Here is a 26,923-nt window from a genome sequence, read left to right as displayed (position 1 = left end):
CTTGGGCTTCTATAATTTGAAACATCGTTTTCTAGCCCTTATAACTGAGATATCTTCTTGAGGTCCAAAGTGTATTGATGATTTCGTTTAGTGATGGTTTACGACGAATTAAACTATCACTTTGTGAGAAACAGCCTTAGATATTCAGGGGTTGTTATTCAAAAGGTTTTAGTTATATATAGAGGTAATGATTTCGTTTGTATTATATTTAACCATTAACTGGCACTGTGGCAAATTGTGCAAAGCTGTTACTATTGGATTCTTGAAAATCATAAATAAAATTATACGTTTTGGGAAAAATTATCGAATGTGCAATCGGTTAGAAATCATTAGCAATTTTTCCTTACTGTAAAGTATATTTAGGTGTGAGTCAGATGTTTGAGTGCCTCGGGCTCAATACCATTAAAGTTAAATTTCCATAGAACAAAGCTAGCACCCGTATGTAAGTCATCCGCGGTTCGAAAAGACAGAAACCTTCATAAGGGTGTTCCGGTATAAATGAGGCTGCACAAAGTGAAAATCCAATTTCTAGCTTGAAACTTAATAGTCACCCTCCTTATGCAAATCCGATTTTCGTTTCAGTTACTGATTAATTAATAATTTTTCTAAATTAGATAATTGTATTTTTAGTACCTGTAATTTCATTGCCAAATTTTTTTTTTTTTTTTCCCTCGTTTAGTGCTGAAAGTAAATTTGAGAAGAATAGGCAAAAATTTAGATCATATCCAAAATTATATTCTTGCCTTCAAAACACTCCTACTAATAATAATAACACTAGTTCCGAAATGGAGTTTCTGATCACTAAAGAAAGTCAGCTGAAGAAATTACGCAGGAAATCAATGTATTATTAGAACGCATAAATTATGAAAAATAATATTCATTATAAAACAAATGGCAAATAATGATATGATGAGGTACGGTTAGGAAACCGAAATAACAACCGCAGTCTCGTAAGTCGCGACGCTAAAAAATTTGGGAAAAGCTAGAAAAGAGAATAAATGAAATGGGAGAAGAGGAAATACATTCCATTACTAAGAGTAAAAATGCTTTTATATATTTGAAATCGACAAATGCATTTGTTAGCCGTTAGATAGCCTACTTAGACTGTTAGAAGTTATAAAATTTTTCTATTTCCTATAAAGTGTTTCAAATTTTTAGTAACTGAAATGTAATATTGTAAAGCTGTGAAAAAGTTTTAGTAAATTATATTTGAAAGAGCATAACTTACAAAGTTGTACTGCTAGCAAAATTGATGTGTCAACCCGCGAAATAGGAAGACAGTAAAATATTTTACCAATTAACTCCAGTATAGTCAGGATAATTTGTTTTATGGACTGAGGGAGTTAGAAAGATCGAAAATCTGTGTTTTAAGACTACCTTAAGTTAATTGATGGTTTCATGGGTATTTTCGAGATTTCCCCCATGTGTAACGCGAATTCGTGTCATATTCACTTAATAATTTAAGGCATCCCTCCTTAGTCTGTGTGTGTTATTTATTTATGTTAGTAAATAATTGGAGTATAAATGTAAATAAAATCAACTTTCCTTTAGTAAATTAGCAATGAAATTCATCATTTACATAGATTTCGCGATGAATGAATGTTAAAAGCAAATCTATTTGATCGAGATTTAGATGTTGAATTTCTTAATTACGACTTTAACTGTCTAATGCTAGAAAATTAATTTTTGCAGTGTCAGTAAAACGGGCAGAAAAAGCTAATACTGTACCTTAGATAATCCGTATATTCGCGAAATTAGTTTTGTCGAATGCTAGAATGGCATCTGTGATAATTTTAGAAAACGTTTTGTGCATCCAGTTTTATGGAGAATATTGTATTTGGTTTAACTCATTTTAGCAAAATACGCAAGGTTATCTGCGGAAGATCGGGAGAGACGTCTCTGGAAGATTTTCTATGAGAAACTGTCTCGTATTCACGTCATAATGGATGAAACCGAAAATCTCATGCAGCCGGCTTACTTTATTACCAGTAATACTACTCTGGACTCACATAAGCAAAACTGCACGTTACTTAAACCACCACTTGAAATAGCCAGTTAAGAGTCAAAGTAAACATTGTTGATAACTCCTTGATATCACTGGTCAGAAAGTTTCTTTACGTTCTACAACTCCCCGAATTTTACAAGACTTGCTGTTATGATTGCAGATCGATATAATCTGGTCTAGTATTATAATATGACTTTATCTCCAATGATAAATTTAATATTAATAGGGACTTGCTAATATTTCATAATTATAAGAGTAGTTAATAAAAAAACTACGAGACTTATGCAGCAGTAGCTGTTAAGCCGTTTGTGGGCTTTCCGTACCGAATACTTATTCTGAAGTACTACTTTGTTATATAGTAGTTCTCCGAACTCCCGAAACTTTGCAGCTAGATCCAGAGATGGATAACGATTTTTGGTGTAGAATTCTGAACGAATAATCGCAGTGATAAAATTGAGATTAAAAAACATTCGTTAATGCTTTCATTTTTTTTTCTTTTTGTAAATTTTTTTGAATCTAAAAAAATTTTTCTTTTCTTTCTTGACCATTAAAACTACAGCCATACTTTATGCACCCTAAATTACGTTTTTATTTAGAAAAGATAAAAATCATTTTTGGGCTATTATTGTCATACTTAGCCCGAAAAAAGATTTCTTATTACCACCATATGTCAGGCTCCGCATAGCTATTTTTTTTTTTTTTTTTTACAATAAATAGAACAATACTATGTCTTTGGTATAATTATTCAGTTTTATCAGTTAGAATTGAGAGCAGGGGATAAAATGAACCTTCAGAAATATAGTTGATCTTTGAATAAAGAGCATTTGAACAGCACTGTGCTGTACGCATACGCCGTTTCCCTTTCCAGCAATACATGCATTGGAAATTTTTTTTTTTTTTAAATTTTGACATTGGTAGAATGCTGCATTTACAGTACAGCACTAGTACAGTCAATAATACCTCTGTCAAATTAAGATAATGCTAAATTTATTGTAAATATTTTCTAGAGTTTTGGCCTTTGTCAGAATAGCCGAATCATCAGCAAAGAGTGTTATTCGAATTTTAGGGTGTTGTGGGATGTAAAGCTTCATTCATACGGTGGCTTAGTAATGAAGTTAAACCGAGCTTCATTACTAAGCAACGAGACCTTTCTACCTCAAAAGAACTGGTTTAATGATTTTTCCTAAAAATTCTAACTTCAGCTTTATGCCAAGTTGGTACATAAACCACCAATCGCAGCGAAGTAAACAAACATCTCTACGATTTCATTGAGCTAGCGGCAGATTTGCGCATGCGCAACTTTCCTTTCCCTGATTAGTCATGGCTTAAACCCTGTTAAACAGGTGTGGATAGACTTAATGACTTTTATGCCTTAAACTACAAAGCTTCATGACGACAGAACCGTCATCTTAAGTTGAAGTCTTAAGATTTTGAAGAGGCATATGTTCGGAAGCTACGCGGATTTTCGACAACGCGCCCTTACCTTTACTTTGTGTACAAGGGTTGATTAATAAGCATTTTAAATGTTTGCCTATGGAGCCTATGCTTGCACTGACCTGCAAGCGATTACATGGCACTTGTTGGCAGCCGCCCAACAGGTATAGTGGATAATTTAGCTGACGGGCACGGGTTCGAATCCCGGAAAAGGCATAGATGCTTGTAAATGTATAGTGTCCTTGCGGCATAGGGGCGCTCTAAATATGTGGCGGGCCAAAAATCCTCTTGAAAGGTTAGTGGTAGGGGAAGAGGGGGTGGAAGGCCATAGGACCCGTCTTCCCGGAGCGCTCTCCATCAAAATTGGGGCGGAAGTGAGTTAAATTACGCTGTCACCTAGAAGATAGATGCTCATCAAGGCGTTGACAATCACAGATGTATCTTGCGATCTTTGCCACGGGGAATTTCATGGGCTTGGGCTGACTATAGGTAAGACAAGTAAACATTAGTAAACAGCAACAAAAACTTGTTCGCAAAAGTATAGTTTAAATGAATTATTCTGAAATAAACCATACGTAGTGCCGACGATGAAAGAGGTAAATATTTTAAATTTCGAGATCATATAAAATATTTATTTTTTATTTTGACTTCTAATCCTTCTTGACGAGATTAATACAGCCTATAAATTTTTCCTTTCCTTGTAGGGATCGCGTTTTGAAATGGCTTTTTACAGCTGCTGAAGTTTCTCGTGCATTTTACTTTTCTCGTTGGAAATAAAGGTATATATTCACTAATAAGTATTCGTGTCAGTTTTATAGATTATTATAAGAAGTATTGTGATTCAGTTTCTCATCTCATTTAATAGTTCAAGCTGGAATTACCATCCCCCCTCCAAGAATTAAAAATTAAGCTGAGCCGCGATAAGCTGCGGCTGAATTAAACTGTCAGTTCGCTTAATCGTATGATGCTAAACATTTAAACGAAGAAGAAAAATCTAAAGTATGTTTATTTCCAAGAAGTGCCTCATATTCAGAAGTTTCTTTTATTGTTTTTATTTCATGTTTTATGCTTAGGAAGTTGGTTGAACACACAAAGAAATTATGATAATTAATATTTCTTAATGTTTAATACATTGCAAAGTCCGTGATCCGGATTCGTCGGGACTTCGGCGATTCCGGATTTGGTTTTTTTTTTTTTTCGGATATTAGATCATCAGTTTAAAGCTTGTAAGAGGGCATGTAGAAATTATATAATTAAAAATATGAAATCGTGATTTATGAAATAATGAAGCTTTTATGATCTAAAAGGTAACAAAATTTACAAAAAAAAAAAAAAAAAAAAAAAAAAAAAAAAGAGAGCTTAGTATTTATTTGTTTACCTTATTAAACATTTCTTTCAATGTAAGTTGCTTTTTTTTGTGCTAATATTTTCTCTTTAATTCTGTTGACAGACATAATTTCTTATTCGGTTACAAAGTTCCATTGCTCAAGTCCTGTAATTGCTGTGTCGAGAATTCCAACTAAGATGTCAATCGAAAATTTTTTCGTTTCCAATAACCTCTCTGTAACTTTCTTCGCTATCGGTAGCGGTATTTTCTGGATCTAGAACTATACTAAAGATTCGCTGTCCGTTAATTGATTGATAATTGGGGCATTGTCATCGCAATAAAAAACTTCTGTTATCTCATCTTCATTTATTACCGACTCTCCACATTTCTTTAAAAAGTCTATTAATTGGGAAATTTAACCTTTGGTTTTACGATACCCGAAAACCTTCACATTCGCGGCTACCATATTCATCAACCTGAATATGGAATATGTTAGCTGGCAATAAATTATGCCAAGCATTTTTTAAAGTATCTGAAGACACATCCTCCCATGATCTTGCGATGCTTCACAAAGCAGATTTTACACTAAAATATTTTTTAAAAAAAATAATAATAGTCTTGCCATTATTCAAGAAATTTATCATGGATTTTAAAAATTCTACTTTATATTTGTATTTCAGCGCGTGCAATATTCCGATATCCATAGGCTGAATAATTGATACAGTTTGGAGGAAAGAATAATACGGTTACATTATCTTTCACTAAAACAGTAAAGTGTGAGCCGAACAGTTGTCTATATAGTCAAGACAATTTTCGCGTTATCACGTAAACCAACCGAATTCTGCCGAGCATCGGGTATGATTTTCAGACCAATCATTATTCATTAACATTTGTATCATCCGTGTTCTATTTAATGCTCGAGGTCGTATTTTTTCGGATTACGAAAAGCTTACTCTTGTGCGTTCCTGCCGCATTTGCTCATGGTATAGTTGCTATTGGAATCTTTGGCATTTTCTATAGAGGTTGCGAAGGTATTTTGCGGTACATATGGCCAGAAAAGACCAGTTTCATCAGCGTTGTAAAGTTGTTCTGGAGATAACTTTTAGATTAATGAATTCAGTTCAGCAGCTTCAGTATCATCTGAAGCTTTTTTACCTGAAATTGTTAATTGCCTTATACCGTGGTGATTTTTAAATATGGTTAACCAACCTGTCGAATATCTGCACTCAGTTTCATTTTTTAGTGAAATATTTTAGCTTGCGCCATTAGCATTTGACCCGTCAATGGCACGCCCTCGCTGCGACGCTGTCTGATCCATTCAATTATCACTTTGTCATGATCTTCACTTTTAGCATAGCAAATACTTTTTCTGTTATTCGTTGCGAGCGGGGTGCCGGAATCCACAAAAAATTCAAAAAGTTCCTTTTTCTGTTTCCTTATGTCATATACAGCTGAATTTCCAATGCCATACTCCTCACATAATTTTGAGATGGATTTTATCTATTTTTTGCAGCAATTCCACTTTTTGTTTAATGGACATCGAAACATGCTTTCACTTTGTACATTCTGTTATAGCTCCAGAATTAGAAACTCTTTTTGACATAACCGAAAGTTGAAACTTTAATTTTTCATAAGATTGCTATAATTAAAACAGCCTGCAAAAATAATTAATATTAGAGATATAAAATATTAGTAGGTGTAAAATCAACGATGTTCCTATCTAGATTTTTTTTTTTTTTTTCCCCGGTTTGAGATGTATGCCAAGCAGATACGCAGCTACGGAGCCAAATTATTAATCACAAATTTATTCTAAATTATTGTTTCTTCAATAACGGGGTATTTATTTTAATGCCGAAGGGAAATTTAAAAATTGGGACTCTCAACATGTTTTATCTACCGGGGGGGGAATAAAATGTGCATGCATAAAGCATTTAAAAAAATGTTGGCGGTTTTGAGGTCCGGATATTTGATATCCGGATCTCGGACTTTGTACTGTAGTGTGTACTGTTTCTAAAAGATATTTTGCATTTCTTTTTAATGGAGATGCATTCTTCCTTTCGTGGAAATCAGTTAATAGCATCTGAATTTCTTTTATACATTTCATTCGGTACATTTAGTAATTTTAATTTTTTGCATATTTAGGCAAGAGGCTTCCTTTTCTCGAAATTTGTTAACAGTATTTAAATTTCTTTTATATGTTTAATTTTTCTTTTTTATGTTTTTGTAAATTTTCAGTGTTTGCGTATAAATTATGTCTACATATTTTTAATTGGTGGAATTTACTTGCTTTTGCAAGTGTCGTGTGATAACATTGTGAAGCACGGGCAAACTAGGAATAGTTTTAAATCTTCAGGTGATGGTAACTTATATATATAAATATATGCATTTTCTCTTTTGTATTTTGTATGTTTAAAATGTGTTGCTTCACCTGGACATGTTTAATTTTTTTATCTCGTGTACTCATAAATATCGCGTTAGTATGTAATTGAATGTGCTCTCTCGGGTAGTTAATACATTCTTATGTTACATTTACGTTTATACTCCATTTCGGAGGACAGTTTGATTGGAAATCTGTTATAAACTGCGTGCATGCTAAAAAAGACTTAGCCATCTGCAGAAACTAAACGCCAAGTTTCACGCTAGTGGTCAAGAATTTGCGGCATTTGGAGTAATGCAAGATACTTGTCCTTTCAGGATCTAAAGGCGGGGAGGGAAGACCGTATTTGCTTGTGTTGTCATAGTAACGGCTTGTCTTTCAGTGGAAACGGCTGTTTAGCAGAATCAATGTCTCCGTGCGTTCTTGCTTTTGTTGCTGATTTTTGTCTAGTCCGGTTTTCTCTGGATAATTATGAAAGATTTTATAGCTTTTTTAAATCGATTGGTAATTTGTAATTAATAATCACAAACACGTCAAAAACATTATTTTCATTACATGCTCTTTATCTTGATTGTTTAATAATTTATATTTCGCCTCAATTTCGTGATTCTCACGTGGAATTATATCATAAAGTGTTAAATTCCGAGAAACGTGACAGATCAGAAATGCTCATTGAGTAGTTGCGTTTAGAATGCAGAGCGAAAGCTTGGAAAATAAAATTTTGTTTTGCTGTTTTTAAAACCCATTTTCTAAAGCATTTTCAAACTGACCACACGTGTTTATGAAGAAAAAAGCCAAAATTCGTCAAAAAAGAGCGAATAGTTGCCAGCTTTAGCTCCGTTATATAAATAAATCGCCATTGTAACAATATGACATAGCTAAGTTTTAAGAACACCTGTAAACCGCAGATTTAAGATCGGAGTTTTTTACCAAAAAATGAAGGCGATGCCATTAGTTTCTTACAAGAGTATAATATATTGTCGAGTAATCGTCAGTGTTCCATTTTGCATATTTCGAAGTTCATACGCAAAATATTGAGCCTGGGTATGGGATTCTTCAAAATGGCAGGAAAAGGAACACGGGCACATCAAGACATCGTACTTCAGATGGAGTCTTGATGTTCATGTGGTGGCAGAAAGTTGTCGCTCAGGGTAAAAGAAAAAAAAACCTTCGAAACTATTTTAGAAGTGATTGCCAAACATTTTCAGCCCGAAATAAAGAAAAACTAATTGTATCAAATTACCGCCAAAGTTGGCCAGTCCTTCTCCGTTAACACGCAAGTACCGGGAGAATTTTAATCATTTTTCATATGTACTTTAAATACCAAATAATAATAAATTCTTCAATTAAATATTCAGACGACTTTAAAAAATAATAATATAAAAAAAGGAATAAAAGCATTCCAAATTTTATTCACAGATCAAGTTTAGCGCCTTTTAAAGCAACCTTCTAAGTACCATTTCAAGCTGTGCTTTGGGGCCGTGAGCCGCAGATTTGTGTTATGTGTAGTAAATTCTTAAGATTATGCCTCGGAATAATAAACAGTAGTTATTTCAAGCTTCTTGTTGCAGTAATTTAAAAAAAAAAACCTTTGTAAATAATATTCAGATTGACCATTACCGAGCCAAAAGGCTACACAAAAAAGTTAAAAATCTTATGTGGAATACATTTTTCAGAAAAAAAAAAAAAAAAATTCTTAAAAAATCTTAAGGATTAACACGTTGACGCCGGCCTGACCCACCGATAGGTCATGCTTGATTGTTCTACGGGCCGGCATGACTCACTGATGAGTCACGCTTGTATATAAAAAAATTCGTAGTACAAAATTTTATTTTAATTATTCAACAGTATACATCAACATTTCAACATTATAATCAAACATTCAATACAAAACAAATAGCTTAAAATGTAACTTATAAATTAAGTATAATTAAAAATAATTATTTTTTCCATGCAATTTTTTAATGCAGGCTGAGCAAAGTACCGGCTTGCCCTTACAATTATCACAATATGGTGTTACTTTCTTTGCTCTATTCGTGACGTACTGAGTATCTTTTAGTCTTGCTAAGCGTTTATAGCCTTCTTTGCATCGCTTTCTCGTCTTCCTCGCGGATCCTTCGTACGAATTTTAAAAATGTTTTTTTCTTTTTTGTTATTATTACTTCGCTAGGGGGATTCACAAAACGGACGGACCGCTAATTCAAGCGCCACCGCACGAAAAGAACAATGAATATTTCTGCCGCCGTCAACGTGTTAATGGGGTCAAGGGACGTTCAAATTTTCGTCATGAACATTTAAAGCGCATTTGAATGGCTGACACTTTATATATATTCTAGTCGTTTTTCACAGATTTCATGTTTTTAAACTCCTCACCTTATAATAAAAAGATTTAGGATTTTATCCATAGTATGAGGTGTCAGAACAGCTAAGAATGCGAATGTATTTAATTATTCTCGTTCGCAAAAAAAAGTTTACCTTTCCATGCTTTCTAAAAAATACATACCAATCCATTTTAATATATTTTCCTACTAATAAAATAAAACTCTATAATACAAAATGTTGTAATCAAGAATGTAAATCCAGACCCATGCATAGATATTTTTTCATCTGAGGCAAAAAGATAAATGCACAAAACGATCTGACTGTTATGCATACAGTCAATAAAAGTCAGCTATTTTAAATCGTAATATCATAATCATTATAGTAATTCAATGTAGTAGTTTTTTTATATCCAGTAAAATAATGCATATAATAGTTTGTAGATTTAAAGTGGAAAAGTTAAGAAAATGCGTTTTTTCCCAATCAAAATAAAAATTGCTATGAAATAACTTAAATGATACAATTAATATAAAAGATAATTCACCAATTTTCAAACTTTCTCGATAATTTAATATTTCTTGTATTTCACAAAGCAGAATCATCAATAATTTTCTTAAATAATGCCAATTTAAGTAAATGATTAATTAAATTCTTGCTGTAGAGAGGAAATAGTCATATTAAGTGGTTTTCCATAATAAGGCGAAGATCTTAAATGAAACTTTTATTATCCTAAGTCTGTTGAAATTTTTCGCTTGAAGCTATAGCAACTGACAACATTAGAACTAACCCAATATATTTAAACTCAAATATGACTTAACTGAACTGTACTTATTACAGTCAAAAGTCGTTAATTCGGACACCCATAATCCGGACCTCAAAGCTACAAACTTTCTGCGCGCATGCGTCGCATTGACGCATGCGCGTAAGACCTTAACGGCTGCGAATAAGCTTGTGCGCGTGCGCAAAATACGTTTACGAGTGCTCGTTTAATGTATAACGGACGGTATAAGCTAAGCTAAAATTATCTAATTATCTATTTCAGTTAATGTTGCAGATTGCGTTGTTCCTTAATCTTCGAATTGGATCCGGCTTATTATTTTTTGCAGACTGTTAGAGCAGTTTTATAAAAGTAAGCTTGAACTTTCGATTATGTCAAATAAAATTTCTGATATATATTTACTAATATGAAAGGATCTACAAAGCGAAAGTATATTTCGAAGTTCATTAAACAAAAAGTGGAATTGCTGCAAAAAAAATGGATAAAGGCATATCCTTTGTTTATCTAAACTTTAACGTTTGTTTATCTAAACTTTGTGTATCTTTAACGCCGCGGCGGGCGCGCAATGAATTGGAAGTTGATCTGTCAGCACTATCCTTATCTTCAGGGCAGATGTTTTTATTTTATTTGGCTTATAATTCCTTACTAAATGTAGTATTTCATTTCGATGTACTCCGTCTTTGATATAATTTAAATCAAATTCCTCGTCAATATAATTCGCTTCCGATAGCGAAGAAAGTGACAGAGGTTATTGAAAACGAAAAAATTTCGATTGACAAATTAGTCGGTAGATACAGCAATTACAGGACTTGAACAGCGGAACTTTGTAACTGAACAAGAAATTATGTCTGTTTATAGAATTAAAGAGAATGTATTATCACGGAAAAAAACGAAGCAACTTAAACAACTTACATTGAAAGAAATGTTTAACAAAGTAAACAAATAAATATTAAGCTTTTTTTGTAAATTTTGATACCCTTTAGATCATAATTGTTCTTTATTTCATAAATTACGGTTTCATATTTTTAATTTTATAATTTCTGCATGCCATCTTACCAGATTTAAACTGATGATCTATAATCCGGAAAAAATCGATAATCCGGAATCGCCGAAGTCCCGACGAGTCCGGATTACTTTTGACTGTATTTGATTATTGTAATCTCCAGAAAATTTAAGCTGCTTTATTCTCTGGAAGTATTTAAAACTATAATAATAAAATGTCCAAATCTTATAAATGTTGAATTAGTCTGCTTCTTAAAAATCATCTAAATCTGGTGACAAAATTTTCACCAATGAAAATTTTAAAGCTAGAAGATATCTTATTTAACTCTTTCTAGCATGCTACTCTTTAAAGTTGGAATTTTATGAAAAAAAATTGTAGGCAGTACACTGAGCCGCATGAGCTGTGATAGGTGAGTATTACTGTGAAGCACGTATTACAGTAAAATACTTTGTCTATGATTTAAAAAAGTAGAATCTGATCTCTGTAGCAGATTTAGCATAATTCAGGGTGCACCACGAGGAGACCTGCTCCTCTACAGCCCCCCCCCAAAAAAAAAAAACCGTTGAGAAAAAAGGAAACTCTGAGCCATTTACACAATTTTAAAATTAATTATTGACTAGAAAAAAATAATTATTAAATATATATACAAATAAAAATCTACAGAAATCAAAACTAAGCGAACTATGCATGATGAAAGCAAAAGAAAAAAAGGATCTGCTCTCGCTGAAAATCAAATAGCTAAGTGAAAACAAAGCACCGGGGTCTTCAAAACCAGAAACAAAAAATTATAAATAAATCTGCGCTTTCAGCCTCCCCTGTGTTTGAAGCACTAGACCAGATTTTGTGACTCACGGCCACGTGACAGGTGCTACCAGTACAGTGTGTTCAGTTCGAACACACACTACACTGAAGGCTTCACTATACGCAATATTTCAAAGATAAAAATTAAAAGTAGTACAGAATAGGCAGATTAGCATATCAACAACAAAATTATATAAAGATTTTTTCATTGATGTTCTTTATATTTCAAAAATCATCTGAAACATTTCTTTGAAAAATCAGTGTTTTTAAAAACAGGATATATCTCAACATTAATGATTTACTTGTGTGGTGCTGCCATCTATTATTCATAAAAGAGATTAAAAGTAAGCATTAGTGTAGTTTTTGTGATATTTATCGATTATTTTCAGTGTCTAAAGAGGGAATATTTTTAGTGTGTTCACACCGCACACACTGCGCTGGAAAGGGTTTACTTTTCATTATTATATTTTATCTAAGCTTGTATCACATTTTTCATTTTTACTGTAAAAAAGTAATTTTCTGAGAAATTAGTTCTTTATGATTTAATTTTCTTATGTGTTAGAAATATTTTGTGAAATCTGTTAAAAAAAAGCAATGATCTCAGTGTGTAATGTCATGTACAGTTTGTTTCTGATTGCATGTCTTAACCCTTTGCGGCACAGTGTGTTCGGTCTGGACACACCTAAAAATTTCCTTTTGTACGCACAGAAAAATTGAATGAAAAAGGATTTATAGGTTACTATAGGTTACTATGAACCTTTATTTATAGTAGATGGCAGCTCAACACAAACCAGTCCATATAATTTAGCCATGTTTAGTTTTTTAAAGCCCTCATTTTTCAAAGAAATCTTCCAGATTTTTTTTTAGGATATAAAAGGAATTGTTTGAAAGGAAATTTCTATGTTATTTTTTTCTCTGTATGCTAATCTCATTATTCTATATTAATTTTAAATTTTTACCTTGAAATCTTGCCTAAAATCAAACGGCGAACCCTAGGTGTGTCCAGACCGGGCTCGCCGATAACCGAGGACAACTGAGAGTCTGTATTCTTTGTTTCTCCGCATCTCATCGGTCAGTTCATTGACAACAATGCTCGTTTCAGCACTCTTTTCAAAGCTCTTTTCAATCACTGTGCCACTTTGGGCCCATCCACAGAATTAAAATGATGAGTGCTATCTTCACAGAATTTTACTTGTGTACTCCTTTAGGCTTAATTAGATGGCCTACCTTTTTTTTTTTTTTTTTATCAAAACTCCAAACTTTAAAAAGTAGCGTGCCAGAAAGGGATAATTTACTTTTTTGTTTCCTGCATTGTTGAATTTCGTGCAGATAACACGTTAAATTTTTGCATTGATTTCCTTAAGGTGCTGTTAGTTTAAATAAATGCCACCTACTTTCGCTCAGTTGATTTGTGTATATATTCCTCTTGGAGCTGTATCTGGTTTTGGTTCCATCTTAGAGGGCAAACTTTTTTTTTTTTTTTTTTCAATTCTGGGAGTTAAAGTTGGTAAGAGGGCCGAATATCTAACTTTTGGTGCTGTCTGTTATCAGGTCCAGGTCCAGAAATGTATGTGTTCATGTATGCATTTATCTATGTATGTATATGCATATGCATGTGATTACATGCATACACTTCTGAATCGGGTCCTGCTAATAGAAGAGTAACTTTCTCTGCATTGAGTTTTATTGAGAAGGAAATATAGGAAAATTCTCTTTGTAAATGAATGCAGTTTTGCACAGTAGGAATGAATTATTGAAGATTAAGTATATGCCAGATAAGTTTTTTTTTAATATAGTGGGAATAGAAAAAGATATTTTTTGCATCAATGAATTGCTATTGTAACGATTGAATACAGCTTATAGTTTGAGCATTATGTTACATGAAAATAAAGTAGAGTGTGGTCATAAAAATTATCCTCGATGTAGGAACCTTTAATGGTCTACCGCTCAACCAATCTAAATGAAATTTCAGATATTATTACTTAAAGGTATGCACTCAAGTTTGCAGTGATTAAAACAATAGAGCTCTCACAATTATGGTGACAGTTGAAAAGTTTTGAAATTTTTGAACAGCAACACCCACTTTTTCCCTGTGCAGATTGATCAATGCATTGAAAACCATAAAAGGTTTTGGAATGATGCATGTAAGATAAAATTAACGGCATAAAGCATTTTCAGAGTCATAGGAAAAGTAATCGTAAAATCGTACTCTGACACATTAAAGAGCCAATGTTTGTTGCAATTTATTAATGTTTTAAAGAATAAAAAATTTTTGTGGATTGAATATAATAATTTTTTTTTTTACATGTTAAAGAACCTCTTGTTTGCCATGGATAAGAACATATCAAATGTAAGAATGAAGCTTGATTGATACACTTTTGAAGAAATCACATCTTGCTAAAAATATTGATTGCCTCTTGATTTTTCAAAGTCAGATTAGTCTTAATCTTGTCTAACCTTTTCAGAAATGTCAAGACTTTCATGGCAGCCTACTCTGCTTCTGGCAATGAATATTATATGCAACAACAATTGGTTATTGATTCTTTTTGACCTTGTCACCCAAAATCTGTTTTCTAGGCTTATGGACATGTATACATCAGAAAAAAATCTATTGCTCTGGCTTACAAATATGAAGAATTAAGAAATAATGATTAACAAGCACTTCTTAAAATTAAATTCATATGATACTCAGGTGTTTCAAAATACTGAAACTCTAACAGGGTCAAAAAGTTTTTATTTGATAAACATATTTTAGTAAATGTGTCATTTTATATTTTACACAACCACTAGGTATGAGAGGATACTCAACCAAGACACTTTGTATATCTTTTTCACTTGAGGCCACATTGTGCAGGTCCGTTTATTACATCGAAAGAAGAGGTATTATAGTGTAGTTTTAGTTTTATCATAATTTGTTGTAAATAATACATGTAAGTTATATATTCTTTTTAATGCCTTAGTTTGGTGGTAAATAACTTTTGCAGCATGTCGAAATGTTAAGTTAATGAGGAGGTACTCTTTAAACCACTTTTTTTCCATTATTGAGCTTCTTATGTAACTAATTGCTTTAATTTGTAGCAATTTAAGAAATAACTAATCTTGTTTTGTTCCCATTTTCATCTTAAGAACCGTAACTCAAAAGATATGCTTTTTAACATTAGGGAACAGGAGGTAAAATTGTTTCATTAGTGTTATTTGAACATCTTTTTAAAAATATATTCACAGACCTGGTTGAACCTGGACTATTTGTTAAATGACAGTAAATATATGTTTAAGTGCATTGTATAATAAAACATATGAAATACCTCCTAAGATCCTAATTTCACCCCTAAATTGGAGGAGCTATTGAGATTACATGTTTATGACTAAAAGAAACTCTTTATCAGAAAATGAAAGGAGAAGCTTTGTTTACTATTACACTCTGGGGATCAAAGCTTCATTGTTGTACATAAAGCAAACATATCTAAGGAATAAGACCTAACTCTATGAACTTGATTCATAACAATCTTCCAAACAAAGCTATTAGACTTGGCAAAAACAGAAGCAACCTGCAGCATTACCTAGAGACACACTTCCATAAACCCACTTTTGAAAGATGTATTTCTGTGCATAGCATTTTTCTCAGTGAGCAAATTGTTTCAGATAACTGAGCCATTTGGAAGGAAACTAGATGAGTATCAAAAGTCTTTATTTGGTAATGGGATTAATAATGGATTTCTTCTTGGCATCTAACTCAAGTTCTCAGTTGAAGATAGTATCTTGAGAAATGGACTGGAACTTCTGGAAAATATTGCAGCCCCTGTTTCTGAATTTGATAGGTTTTAAGGGTCATTTTCTTTTGAGGAAATCTAAAGGAGAGTTGCATATAGCTCATTTATTAAATATGTGTTATCTTGATATACTCAGTGTGAGTAAATTTAAATCGCTTACTTTACTTTCCCCTCTTGGTACTTTTGCTTACTTTATGTAATTTTTGTAATTCTTAGCATTAGATGCTAATTTTGTAAAACTGATTAAATTAAGAATTTTTCATTTGCTTTCCCAGATGGTATTTTGGAAAGATCAAGAGGATAGAAGCAGAAAAAAAACTACTCCTAGCAGAAAATGAGCATGGAGCATTCTTAATTCGTGATAGTGAAAGTCGTCGCAATGACTTTTCACTTTCAGGTGAGATAATTGCTTTTTAGTATGAGACAATACAAAAAAAAAAAATAGTTTTATGTCAGCCACATGTACCTTTATTTGTGATGTCACCCTAGCATGTCTAGATAAATGTTGTTTATTCGATTATCCTTAACTCCATATTGTCTAAATGAGTAATACTTAGGTACTAGCAACAGATTGATTGGTTTATATCTGAGTTCAGTTCATATGACTTTAAAGTTTGTTATTAAAGCATACATCAGTGTATGTTGTCCAGGCACTTGCTAAATGTTTTCATAAACATGTCAAAATTGTAAACCGAGAAACTTTGCCACAGAAATCAATCTCACATGCTTGTCTTAAGATTTAAAAACAAAAAAATTAATTAATATCAATTAAAAAAAGACTGTATAGGACTATTTAAAAAAAAAGCAATAAGGGTTTGATATTTTTTGTTGATAGAAATGTTTTTACCTGATATTAGTTATGCATGTTATAAATAGCATTTTAATTGCAATTGTGTGTAGCAAGTGCAATGTATCACGTTATGTACATTTTTAATCAAAATTTGAATGTGTATAGTGAAATAAAATGCAGACTATTTCTATTATTATAACAAAATTCATTCTAGAAATGTGTTATTCAGTTTTGTCAGTGGCCATTGACAGTTAAACTTTACATAACATAGGCTTTTTATGTATTACTATTTTTAACATTCATTTGTGAAAACCATTAAAATGCACAAAATAAAAATCTACCGACTGTAATAAATTCTTGTAAAAGGTTTTTTTTTTCAGCTATTTGTGTAAGTTAATGAATGTTGAGTAAAGTTATAAATATCCAAAGTTAATTTATATAAAAAAGAAGCACGCCAGGTAGAAATTTAAATTTCAAAATTCAGTGTTAGATTAATGTTTAAATTGTAAATTAAAATGCTTTTTGATAGAGACAACCATGGAGCTCCTTTTCTTCAAGCAGCAAAAATAATCTGGCACCAGAGATCTATGATTTATTTTGGAAAAAAAAATTCCTTTCTCAAAGTTTTGATTTTTGTATTTATCTAGAGTGTGTGTTTTGGGTATTCAAAATCTGCATTATCTGTATACTTTTGTTTCTTTGATGGTATAAATATTCTATAGTTGCCTTTCAGGTTTTTTATCCACAAATGTTAAAGTTTCTGCCAATACAGAAGTATTGAATAGTTAATTATAAGTTAGCCATGTCGTTTACATGTAAAGCAAACTGACATGCACAGTCCAATATGTGTAGAATTTTTATTATCTGTAGATTTGAAAAAAATCTAATTACATTTTGAAAAGCCATTTAGGCTGCTTTTCATCCAAGTGAGCAGTTTTGAGAAGCTGGTTTTTATCACTGATTGAATCTGTGCTTTTATTTCTGCATTTTCAGCTCACATTTTCTTTTGAAATGACTCATATCAGCAGCAAACATGTAAGCTGTAATGAATTGAAATAGTTTCTGTATATATAAACAGCAATAATTTTGTGTAAATTATCTTTAAAGATCTAGAATTCCATGCTGTTTTCCTGCATATGAATAGGCTGACTTTACTATAATCAACTGACACTCCCTTCTTAAAATGTCTCCATGAAAGAGGCCAGCCTTTGAGTATTTTATTCCAATTAACGAACCAGAATTGCTGAAAATAATCTTAGGAAGCAGAACTTCCTTTCACAATCATTATAAAAATGTGATTATCTGAAGTTTAAAAATGCTAGCAGGTTCAAAAAAGTTGAGATTTCATCAAGTGTTTTTCTAAAATGTGAATATTAGCAGTTGTACTTAATAACAGTTTTTAAATTTATGGATGCAGTTTAATTCATTGTGCCACAAATCCTGGTTCGTGAATTGAAGGAGAAATATTATAAAACTGAAAGCACAGAAAATCATGATTTTTGATGGTATTCTTGATCTCTAAATTTTAGAATATAGAAATATATTGTATAATGCAAATGAATATAATTTAGACTGATATAGCTTATTACTGTAATATCATGACAGTTAGGTAGCATTCTCTTGCATGATAAAGAAAGATGTTTGCACAAATTATGGGTCAAAAGTGGCAACTGGAAAAATTGCTGAACACTAGTAATATACCCCAGATTTACCTTCCTATGGAAGAATTGGTTTCATGGAATTTTTTGCTACATGCATGTAGTTTTGTTCATAACTAACATGAATGCAAGCCAGTTTGCTTTAAATATTCCTCCATGAAGGCATCTATCCTAAGGTAGATAGTCCTTGCATACTTTGCTATAATAAATGAGCTTGCACATCAACAATTATTGATACACCTAAATTACATGTGACTAAAATATGTATATTTTCAAATTACAGTCAAAGATGGTGATACTGTAAAACATTATCGCATTCGCCAGCTAGATGAAGGTGGATTCTTCATTGCTAGAAGAACAACTTTTCGCACACTTCAAGAGTTAGTTGAGCATTACAGCAAAGATGCGGATGGTCTTTGTGTCAATCTCAGGAAACCTTGTGTTCAGGTATTGACAAATTATCTCTTAACTCATTTTAAAGGTAACAAGATCTGTAAAAAGTTATTAAAATTAATTTTATTTTAAAAGCTTACATGATAAAGTTTCTATGCTTAAGATTTATCTTCAGAATGTTCTCATGTCCCCATGTGATTTTAAATGGCCAGTCAGACTTCTTTGCAACAAACTTGCAGAATTCTGTAAAAGAATTACATAACATTATTGTTACAAAACAATAATTAGATTATATCCAATTACTGTTTTGGTGAGAATGTTAGATATTCTGTATCATCTACAGTCCTAAATATTGTAATTATAAATGATATCTGTTGAAATAAATCAAATATTAATACTAAAAATATGTACATACTTATATGCTTCCATTTCACTGAAATGTATTACACTCAATTTTTGCAAAAGAAATGTTTTTTCTATATTGTATGGTTAAAATATTTTTACTACTACATTTTTTGCTGTGTTTTTGATCTTTTGGGGAATGAAGAACATTTTTCTAGTGTATTTCCATCAAATTTGAGACAGGTTCATGCTGTTACAAATGTGCTAATTATTTTTATTGAAGATCTTGTAAATTCAGTTTCATTCACGTACTCATTTTCTTCACCTGCTTTGCTGTTTGATGTAAATTTTAACATTCTCCGAAAGTTCCACATCATAAGATTTTCTGAATGTTCAGCATCATTGTTTAGAAAAAAAGAAAATGACTTAAAAGCTCTTTAGTTGATAACTTTTAAGTTCCTAGTATTCTCATACTAGTAAACTATTCTCAAACTTCAGCTCCCTGTCTGATGCAGTGGTTACAGATTGAAAATCATAGTCAGTAAAAGAAAAGCAGTTTTTACATTTTAAAATTTTTGTTTAGCATCTGGAAGAATCAACAATTTAGTTACTACCAGAATATTTTTTTTAGTTCCCTGTAGCCATATGTCTATAAAATTTCTTTTTGTATCTTACCATCTCATTCAGTCATTTAGTCTTACATCTTTATGTTCACTGTATACAGAGGGTTAAAGTTCTGTTTAGAATTTTATACTTATATCTTTTTTTTCTTTTTTACTGGAGTTTCTGTGCTCTGGGGATTTTTCTTTATCTTGCACATCCATTCTTTATATGAAATAAAAAATTCAGTTTTTCTAAATTTCAAAAAGCGTATTACAGAAATAGTAATTATGCTAAGTTCTAATTTGCAGATAGCTGAATCCCCTCCCCCATTGGCAGGCACTTAGCTGACTTAGGCTTGGCCACTACTAAGACCGAAATTGGTGGCCACTTTATTGTTGGAGCACCTAAATAGTTGGACCACCATTATCTCCTATAAAAAAACAGACAATTACAGCCATTCCTTCTTGATTCAAATCCCGGGCCCTTCAGTACAACAGTAGGCTGCCTTAACCACTATACCGTGTGGGCAGTAGACAGCTAAAAGAATCTTTTATCTTTTTCCTTTCACATATTGATTTAATACTAATATTAACTTCTAAAACATAAAGCAAAGTTGTACATTCAAAACTTTGATTTAATAGTATGTATATTGTTTTTAAGGCTACCTCACAGAAAAATACTTTTAAAAAGATCAATCAAGCATTTTGCTTATCAAAATAACCATTTTTTATTGATCCTTTCGTTTTAGTGTATGGTTGATTATGTGTGCATGCCCATGCCTGTACACTCTCTTTTGGTGTGTGTAATTGAAAGAGAAAGAGAAAAACAAAAGCATTGAAAAGTAAGCTTAGAAACTGCTTTTCATCAGGGAGTGTTCAATATGTGTCACTTATGTAAAATTAGGCAATCCTCTTTAAGTTGGTTAAATCAGATACCACTTTAAAGCTAGGTATGAAGTTAATTTCAAACTGAATGAATGATTTAGTCCTGTGGAAATATACTCAGCTGCTGTCCAAAACTGAGAAAAGCATCAGAAAGCAATAACGATAAACGCGAGCATCAGTTTCCGAGAAAAGCATCAGTCATCTAATATATCGCTGAATTCAGTGATCTTATATTAGATGTTTAGTATTGGCAAGTGTGTAAAGTAGCTGAAAGTAATCAAAATGTGAACGATGATCAGTAGGTCATACCTCAAGATTGGAAGTGTAGCTTTCTAAAATATAATAAATATTCACATTTTATATGAAATGTGTGACAGTCATGCAGTTGACCATTTTCTCCTAGGCATTCTTACTTCTGTGAAGGGCATTTTCACAAGTTAAGAAAAATGTTGAATGTCTGGATAGTACTGTAGAACAATTTTGAGTAAGCCCACCAGCGGCCGAGCGGTAAAGACGCTGAACACTGGTAGTTCGGTCTGAGGTTCGAATCCCGCGAACGGGCTGGCTGCATGGGCGTTTTCGTGGTTTTCCCCATGTGTAACGTGTATACGAGCCAGTTTCCCTTAGAAAGTCCTCCACGAAAGGCATCCCTCCCTTTAGGCAGATAGCCCTCGTGTGCTTTGCCGTAATTAAATACACCACACCAATTTTGAGTAAATGTTTGTAATGAACAAAACACTAAATAAATTTCACTAGCATGTTTTTCAAATTTTGGCAATCACTATGAAGAAAAGAAACATGGTAAAATCACCACTATTATCTAATCATAGGTCAGTCATGCAGTGACAGAAGTGTATAGACTTTCACTGAAGGTGACACTCTCATTCTTTTGCAGTAAATCTTAGTGTATGAACTTTAATTGGGATGTTAAAATTTGGAGCTAATTAAGTTGAAATCAAGTTGTACAAATGAACCACTTTGTCCAGCCTGAGATTAAAAAAATTCCAGTAGGTAGAATCAATGAAGCAGATCTTAATCTTCATATAAGATCAACTTGGTTATCATCATATCAAACACAAGAGTAAAATGTAAAATAATTAAAAGATCTTGACCATGCTTTCCATAACTCCAGATTATGATGAAAGGCCTTTTCATCTTATGCACTAACACACAGCTAGGTTTGGAGGTGATGGTAGGTTTGTTATACAAGTGGAAATTTAACTCATTGTACTTGATGGCCCACGCTTCTAAATTTTAATTTTTGTCCCAGGCTGAAAGCAAGAGGAGTAATTTTTCATCACCCTTCATTCAAGAATCCAACTGAAAATTTTCTCCTTTTATAATGTTAGGACACTTATTTTGAAAAATAGTACTTAAGACTGTAAAAACAACATTTTGAGACACTTAGTATGTTAAAAAAATAATGCAAATCAATTTTATGTTTACCACTAAGTATTTTTGATCTGTGTAATTTAAAGTATTTATTTGTGTTGATATAGTATGTTAATCTGCATGAATGATTTCATTAATAAAGGTTGAGAAACCAACTACTGGTGGACTTTCACACAGTACTAAGGATCAGTGGGAAATTGATCGTAGTTCTCTAAAATTTGTTCGAAAACTAGGCCAAGGCCAGTTTGGGGAAGTCTGGGAAGGTCTATGGAACAACACTACTCCTGTTGCAATTAAGACTTTGAAAACAGGTATTACTTGTTATTAGTTTCTTTATTATTCATGTAAATTACTGTCAAAATTGATTTTTGTGCTTCTTTTATAAGAGCCTTATTTAGTAATTAAGTTGATTATAGACAGAGAATTTTAAGTGCCATTAATTCTTTCTTTGTTATGGCTGCATTTTTTATTATGGTCTGTTGCCTTCCCAGATGATATAGTGGTTAGGAGAGAAGAGAATGACTTGAATCCTGCGATGTTTTGTTCAGGTCTCGATCCCAGATAAGGCATAAATGTTTGTAATTGTAATATCTTCGCAACCTGGGGACAGATAAAATTTGTTCAGCTGGAATGTAATGGTAGGATAGGAAAGTAGAGATCCTCATGTCTCCTCTAACATGCATAATATCTACAATTTGAAATTGTAAACTATAAAATAAAAATATAAATGCCTACAACTGAAACCTATTAAATGTAACGCTAAGAAAGCTTCTTTGAACCAAAGTGAAAGAGAACTGCTCTAGTGAAAAACCAAACAGCTAACTGATAAAATTATCCTTGATCTTCAGAAAATCACCCAACGATTTCTTAATTGATAACCAAACCTCTCATCCAAGAAAAAAAAAAAAAAAGATGCGGACGCACCTTTCTATGTTAATGAGCTGACCAATGATCTACAGAGAAACAAAGATACAGCTGCCTCTCAGTGATCTAGACTCGCAATGAGCCCAGTCTGGGAACACCTTGGTTTGCCTTTCAATTTTAGACAAGATTTCAAGGTAAAAATTTAAAACTAATATAAAATAAAGATATTAGCATACAGCCAAAAAAAATAACATAGAAATTTCCTTTCAAACAATTCCTTTTATACCCTAAAAAAAAAAATCTGGAAGATTTCTTTGAAAAATGAGGGTCTTAAAAAAAAAATAAACATGGCTAAAATATATGGACTTTTTTGTGTTGAGCTGCCATCTACTATAAATAAAGAAGGTTCAAATCTTTTTTCATTCAGTTCTCTGTGCGTACAGAAAGAAATTCTTAGGTGTACCCAGACCTGCCACACCGTGCTGCAAAGGATTAAAAACGAGCATCAGACATTGTTAATGTGGTCTCATAGTTCATCTTCATTTTGTAGAAAATGGAAGTATTCAGCATCATGTCTTACAAGTGCTTGACAGGTGTGAAGGTACTTACGTATTAACGCAACCAGGCCAAAATTCGCATTAATCACCAAATTTGGCAACCCTGCAATCGCCAAATATGGCAACCCTACGTGTTATACGTAGTTTTTCGTAAAGAAATTATTTTTCTTACTGGTTATGGAATTATACCAAACGAACGTACTTGTAAAAATTCTCATAAAATGAAACTGTATTGTGGAAAGCAAATCTTGTGGAAATGTAACGTTGAAGAGTGCAATCAACATTTGGGTATGAGAACCGGAAATTGGTTTGAAGGTAGCCGAATTTCATTTGTGACAGCGGTTTCAATCAGTGCTAAAAGCAATAGCCAAAAGATTTCTGCCGAAAAAATAATTCTGCAACTTATTCAAATTCGAAACCAGAAGGGTTTAATTGCTATTTTATATTTTAAAACAAAATAATATAAAAAACTGTATTAAAAATTATCTGTAATTAATAAATGTACATTTTCTTTCTATTCATACTTTTTTACTCAAACTTACAAATCGCACCAATCTGGTTGCGATAATACGTAAGTACTGATGTGAAATTAGAGGATTTGTAAGTCAAGGGGCTGTTGTGTACCTTTTAATGCATTCAGACTGAGCCAAGTTTTATCTTGTAAGGTGATGTTTGGGATGCCTTGAATATAGGAAAGATATATACAAAGCATGTCGTCAACAAGTATCATTCTGTTAATATGTCCAGTTTCCTGGTTCCACTTTTAACTGAGCTTATCTTGCATTTGTTCTCGCTCTAGCAAGTAATGCCTGTAAGGGCTTCGAAAAATAGAATCTCAATCACTATGCAAAATTCTTCCTATGGGAAGAGATTAAAGGTTGTATAGAGAAGTGACCGCTTGTAACATTGCAATGACATCAGAAGGTACAAGATGAGCTCTGGGCAGTCTTGAGTCTGAAATGCTGCATAAAAATCAAGTTGTCACTTAGATCAAACTTCAAGTAATTAAATTTCACATAAGACATTCCTGTTGGTAACAAACATTGGTAGCACAAAGCATAATAAATCATCTAAAAGTAAGCAAGTCCTTAAACTGCAAGGAAATAAACTGTGTATAACAGCTACCATATACTCTAGAGCTCATCAATCTGAGTCTTGCGCGAGTCAGCCGCATTACCTACTAAGCCAGCATTCACTACCTCAGTTTTCGATTAAAGGCATTTCCATTGATTGGTTTGTATAAGCACTTTATAATTTACATACTTCTTTTGGTGTGTTCAGTAGTGTTGAGAAGTTTTGTTTTGTAATGTTCAGCTGGATTACACTAGTGAAGAGAATAAAAGTTGGTTAAATAAAAAAAAAAAAAAAAACTTTTGTGATGCAACAGATCTGTTGACCCAATATCAGATTTTTAATTTTGTCTTCTAAGACAATATCTGTTTATTTTTTGTGTATATTAGATGTCTTCCACAGATTTATCTGTTTGTCTTAATTCTGCAGGGGAGTGGGGAGAAATTTCCAAAAGAGTGGCTTGTCTCATGTCATCAGACTGAATAAACTGCTCGAGTGAAATCTTCACATTTTGAAAATAATTTAATTTTTGGTGCAGCTGGCTATTTTTGATGTAATATCAGTAGTTTTACTATTCCTTTCCTTTTCAGAAGTTGAAAAGTTCTGTATATGTAAACTATAGTTTTATTTTCTGGTTATTTCTGGCTTTATTAGAACTAGGATAGTAATATTTTTATGGAAAGAAAGAAAAATTTACAGGATATGTAGTAAAAATTTGCAAAACTTAATTATCTTGGGATTTACTAATGATTAATAATTTATATTAACATTTCAGAAAGGGGTTATAAATTCTACCAGAATTGAAACAGTAACAAAACTGACTAAGAGGTAACTAAATTATGTAACTGAAGTTTGCATTTATAAATCTATCAAATTCTTAAGACATTCAACACCATTATTTTACATAAAAATTATGTTTTAATTAGTGTTTAAATATTATTCAATACATACCTTAGATTTCTTCAATATGTAGCATATTTTTTTAAAAAGGGATTTTTTGACATTGACAAATAAAAGTGGGTGACTTATACATTACTTCAGAAAATAACTTTTCATATTCTAGAAATTAAGCAAAATTTACACTAACTAAAGATTTTGGAATGTGATTACTTTGCAGTGTATTTTTAATTAAATTCTTATGGGAAATAGCATAAAAACTCTTACAGTAACAAAATGTTCTAACAGTTATGATAGAAATTTTTAAAACTTAAAAGAAAATGTCTGAAATTTTGAGAATTTTACTTTTATGAAAATAATTGTGGAAATTCATGGGTAAAGTTACTGCCTGAATTATAATTCAGTGTGTATAACAGGGATGAAATTTTGAAAGAAGCATATATATCTGCTTATGATAACAGTGGAGTACCACTTGTAACTTAAATTATAAATGTATTGCATTCTCTTTCACTGATAGTTTTTAATAATGCCTCAGGCCCACTAGTGTCTGTTTTGAAGATTGCTGAACACTAGCAATTTGACCCTTGCTCAAATCCTTGCAGATGCATTTCTGCGTAGAAGTTTTCTTGATTTTGTGGGTTTTCCTTATGTGCAACATAAATGCAAAAAAGTTTCTTTTAAATGTTTGTAAAGTTATCCCTCCCATTTGACAAGTAGCCTTCGCCTGCTTTGACAAAATCTGTATAATCCAATTCAAACTGCTCATTTGAGATGGTTACAATACATATGCATAGTATGCCTTGTACGTCAGGTGGTTAGCTTGAATCTAATCATGTATTTTTTGCATGTACCCTACTTTAGAATTTATGACATATTTTGTTTGCTACCACTTGCTAATTGAATAGCGTTTAATTTGCCATTTGCTGCTGCCTTACAACTTGCTGCATGTGTTGTCTTGATTAAGCATTGTTGCATTTAAATTGACCTTGTATTGAACTTTTATGTAGTATAATATTTTATTACTGTGAAAGGGAATATTTATGGTCACAAAGTATGTCACCTTTATTTCAGTGGTACATAAACAGTTGCATATAGGGAATTCTTAATATAGCATGTAAATAAGTTAAAACTTGATATTTTTGTCCTATATGGTGTAACAGTTTTGCATGTTTATCTGTAGCTCTGTTTTATCTTAAAAAGGTTGTTTATGTATTCTATATTTGTTATGCCATAAAGTTACACTTTAAACATTTGACTATCTATATGAACCATGTTGTTTATCTCAAATTTTGAAATATATTCCTGTAATATTTTAATTTTTAGTCATGTTCTTCAAATATAAAATAATACTGTAGGAAAATGTGAATTAATAATACACAAATATTATTTTAGGCACAATGGATCCTAAAGATTTCCTAGCAGAAGCGCAAATTATGAAGAAATTGCGCCATCCAAAATTAGTGCAACTATATGCTGTATGTACATTAGAAGAACCAATTTATATCATAACAGAATTGATGAAAAATGGAAGCCTATTGGAATTTTTGCAAGGTATTTTTTAAAATTTGTATGTTATGTGTTAAGTGAAACTAGTAAGTTAATTCAGTGATTTTTATTTTTAGTTTGTTCTTCAGGTTTTAAAGACTTTAAAGAAAAGA

At 32.1% G+C, this 26,923-nt stretch overlaps 1 protein-coding gene across 1 annotated transcript in view; it reads left to right on the top strand.

Annotated features, from left to right (window-relative positions):
* LOC118187259 (tyrosine-protein kinase Src42A-like) overlaps window positions 1-26,923 on the top strand; it is an 80,132-nt gene that overhangs the window by 40,950 nt on the left and 12,259 nt on the right. Inside the window, exons 2-5 of the mRNA XM_035357446.2 lie at window positions 16,090-16,211; window positions 18,546-18,709; window positions 22,019-22,187; window positions 26,658-26,816. Of these exons, the coding sequence (XP_035213337.1) occupies window positions 16,090-16,211; window positions 18,546-18,709; window positions 22,019-22,187; window positions 26,658-26,816 (614 nt within the window). The remainder of the gene's footprint in view (window positions 1-16,089; window positions 16,212-18,545; window positions 18,710-22,018; window positions 22,188-26,657; window positions 26,817-26,923) is intronic.

The sequence above is a fragment of the Stegodyphus dumicola genome, chromosome X1, assembly GCF_044657685.1.
Source record: "Stegodyphus dumicola isolate Sdum_Otavi_A_Nest chromosome X1, ASM4465768v1".
Classification (NCBI taxonomy): Eukaryota; Metazoa; Arthropoda; class Arachnida; order Araneae; family Eresidae; genus Stegodyphus; species Stegodyphus dumicola.
Note: the sequence above shows the minus strand (reverse complement) of the source record. Positions and strands in the feature narration are given on the sequence as shown.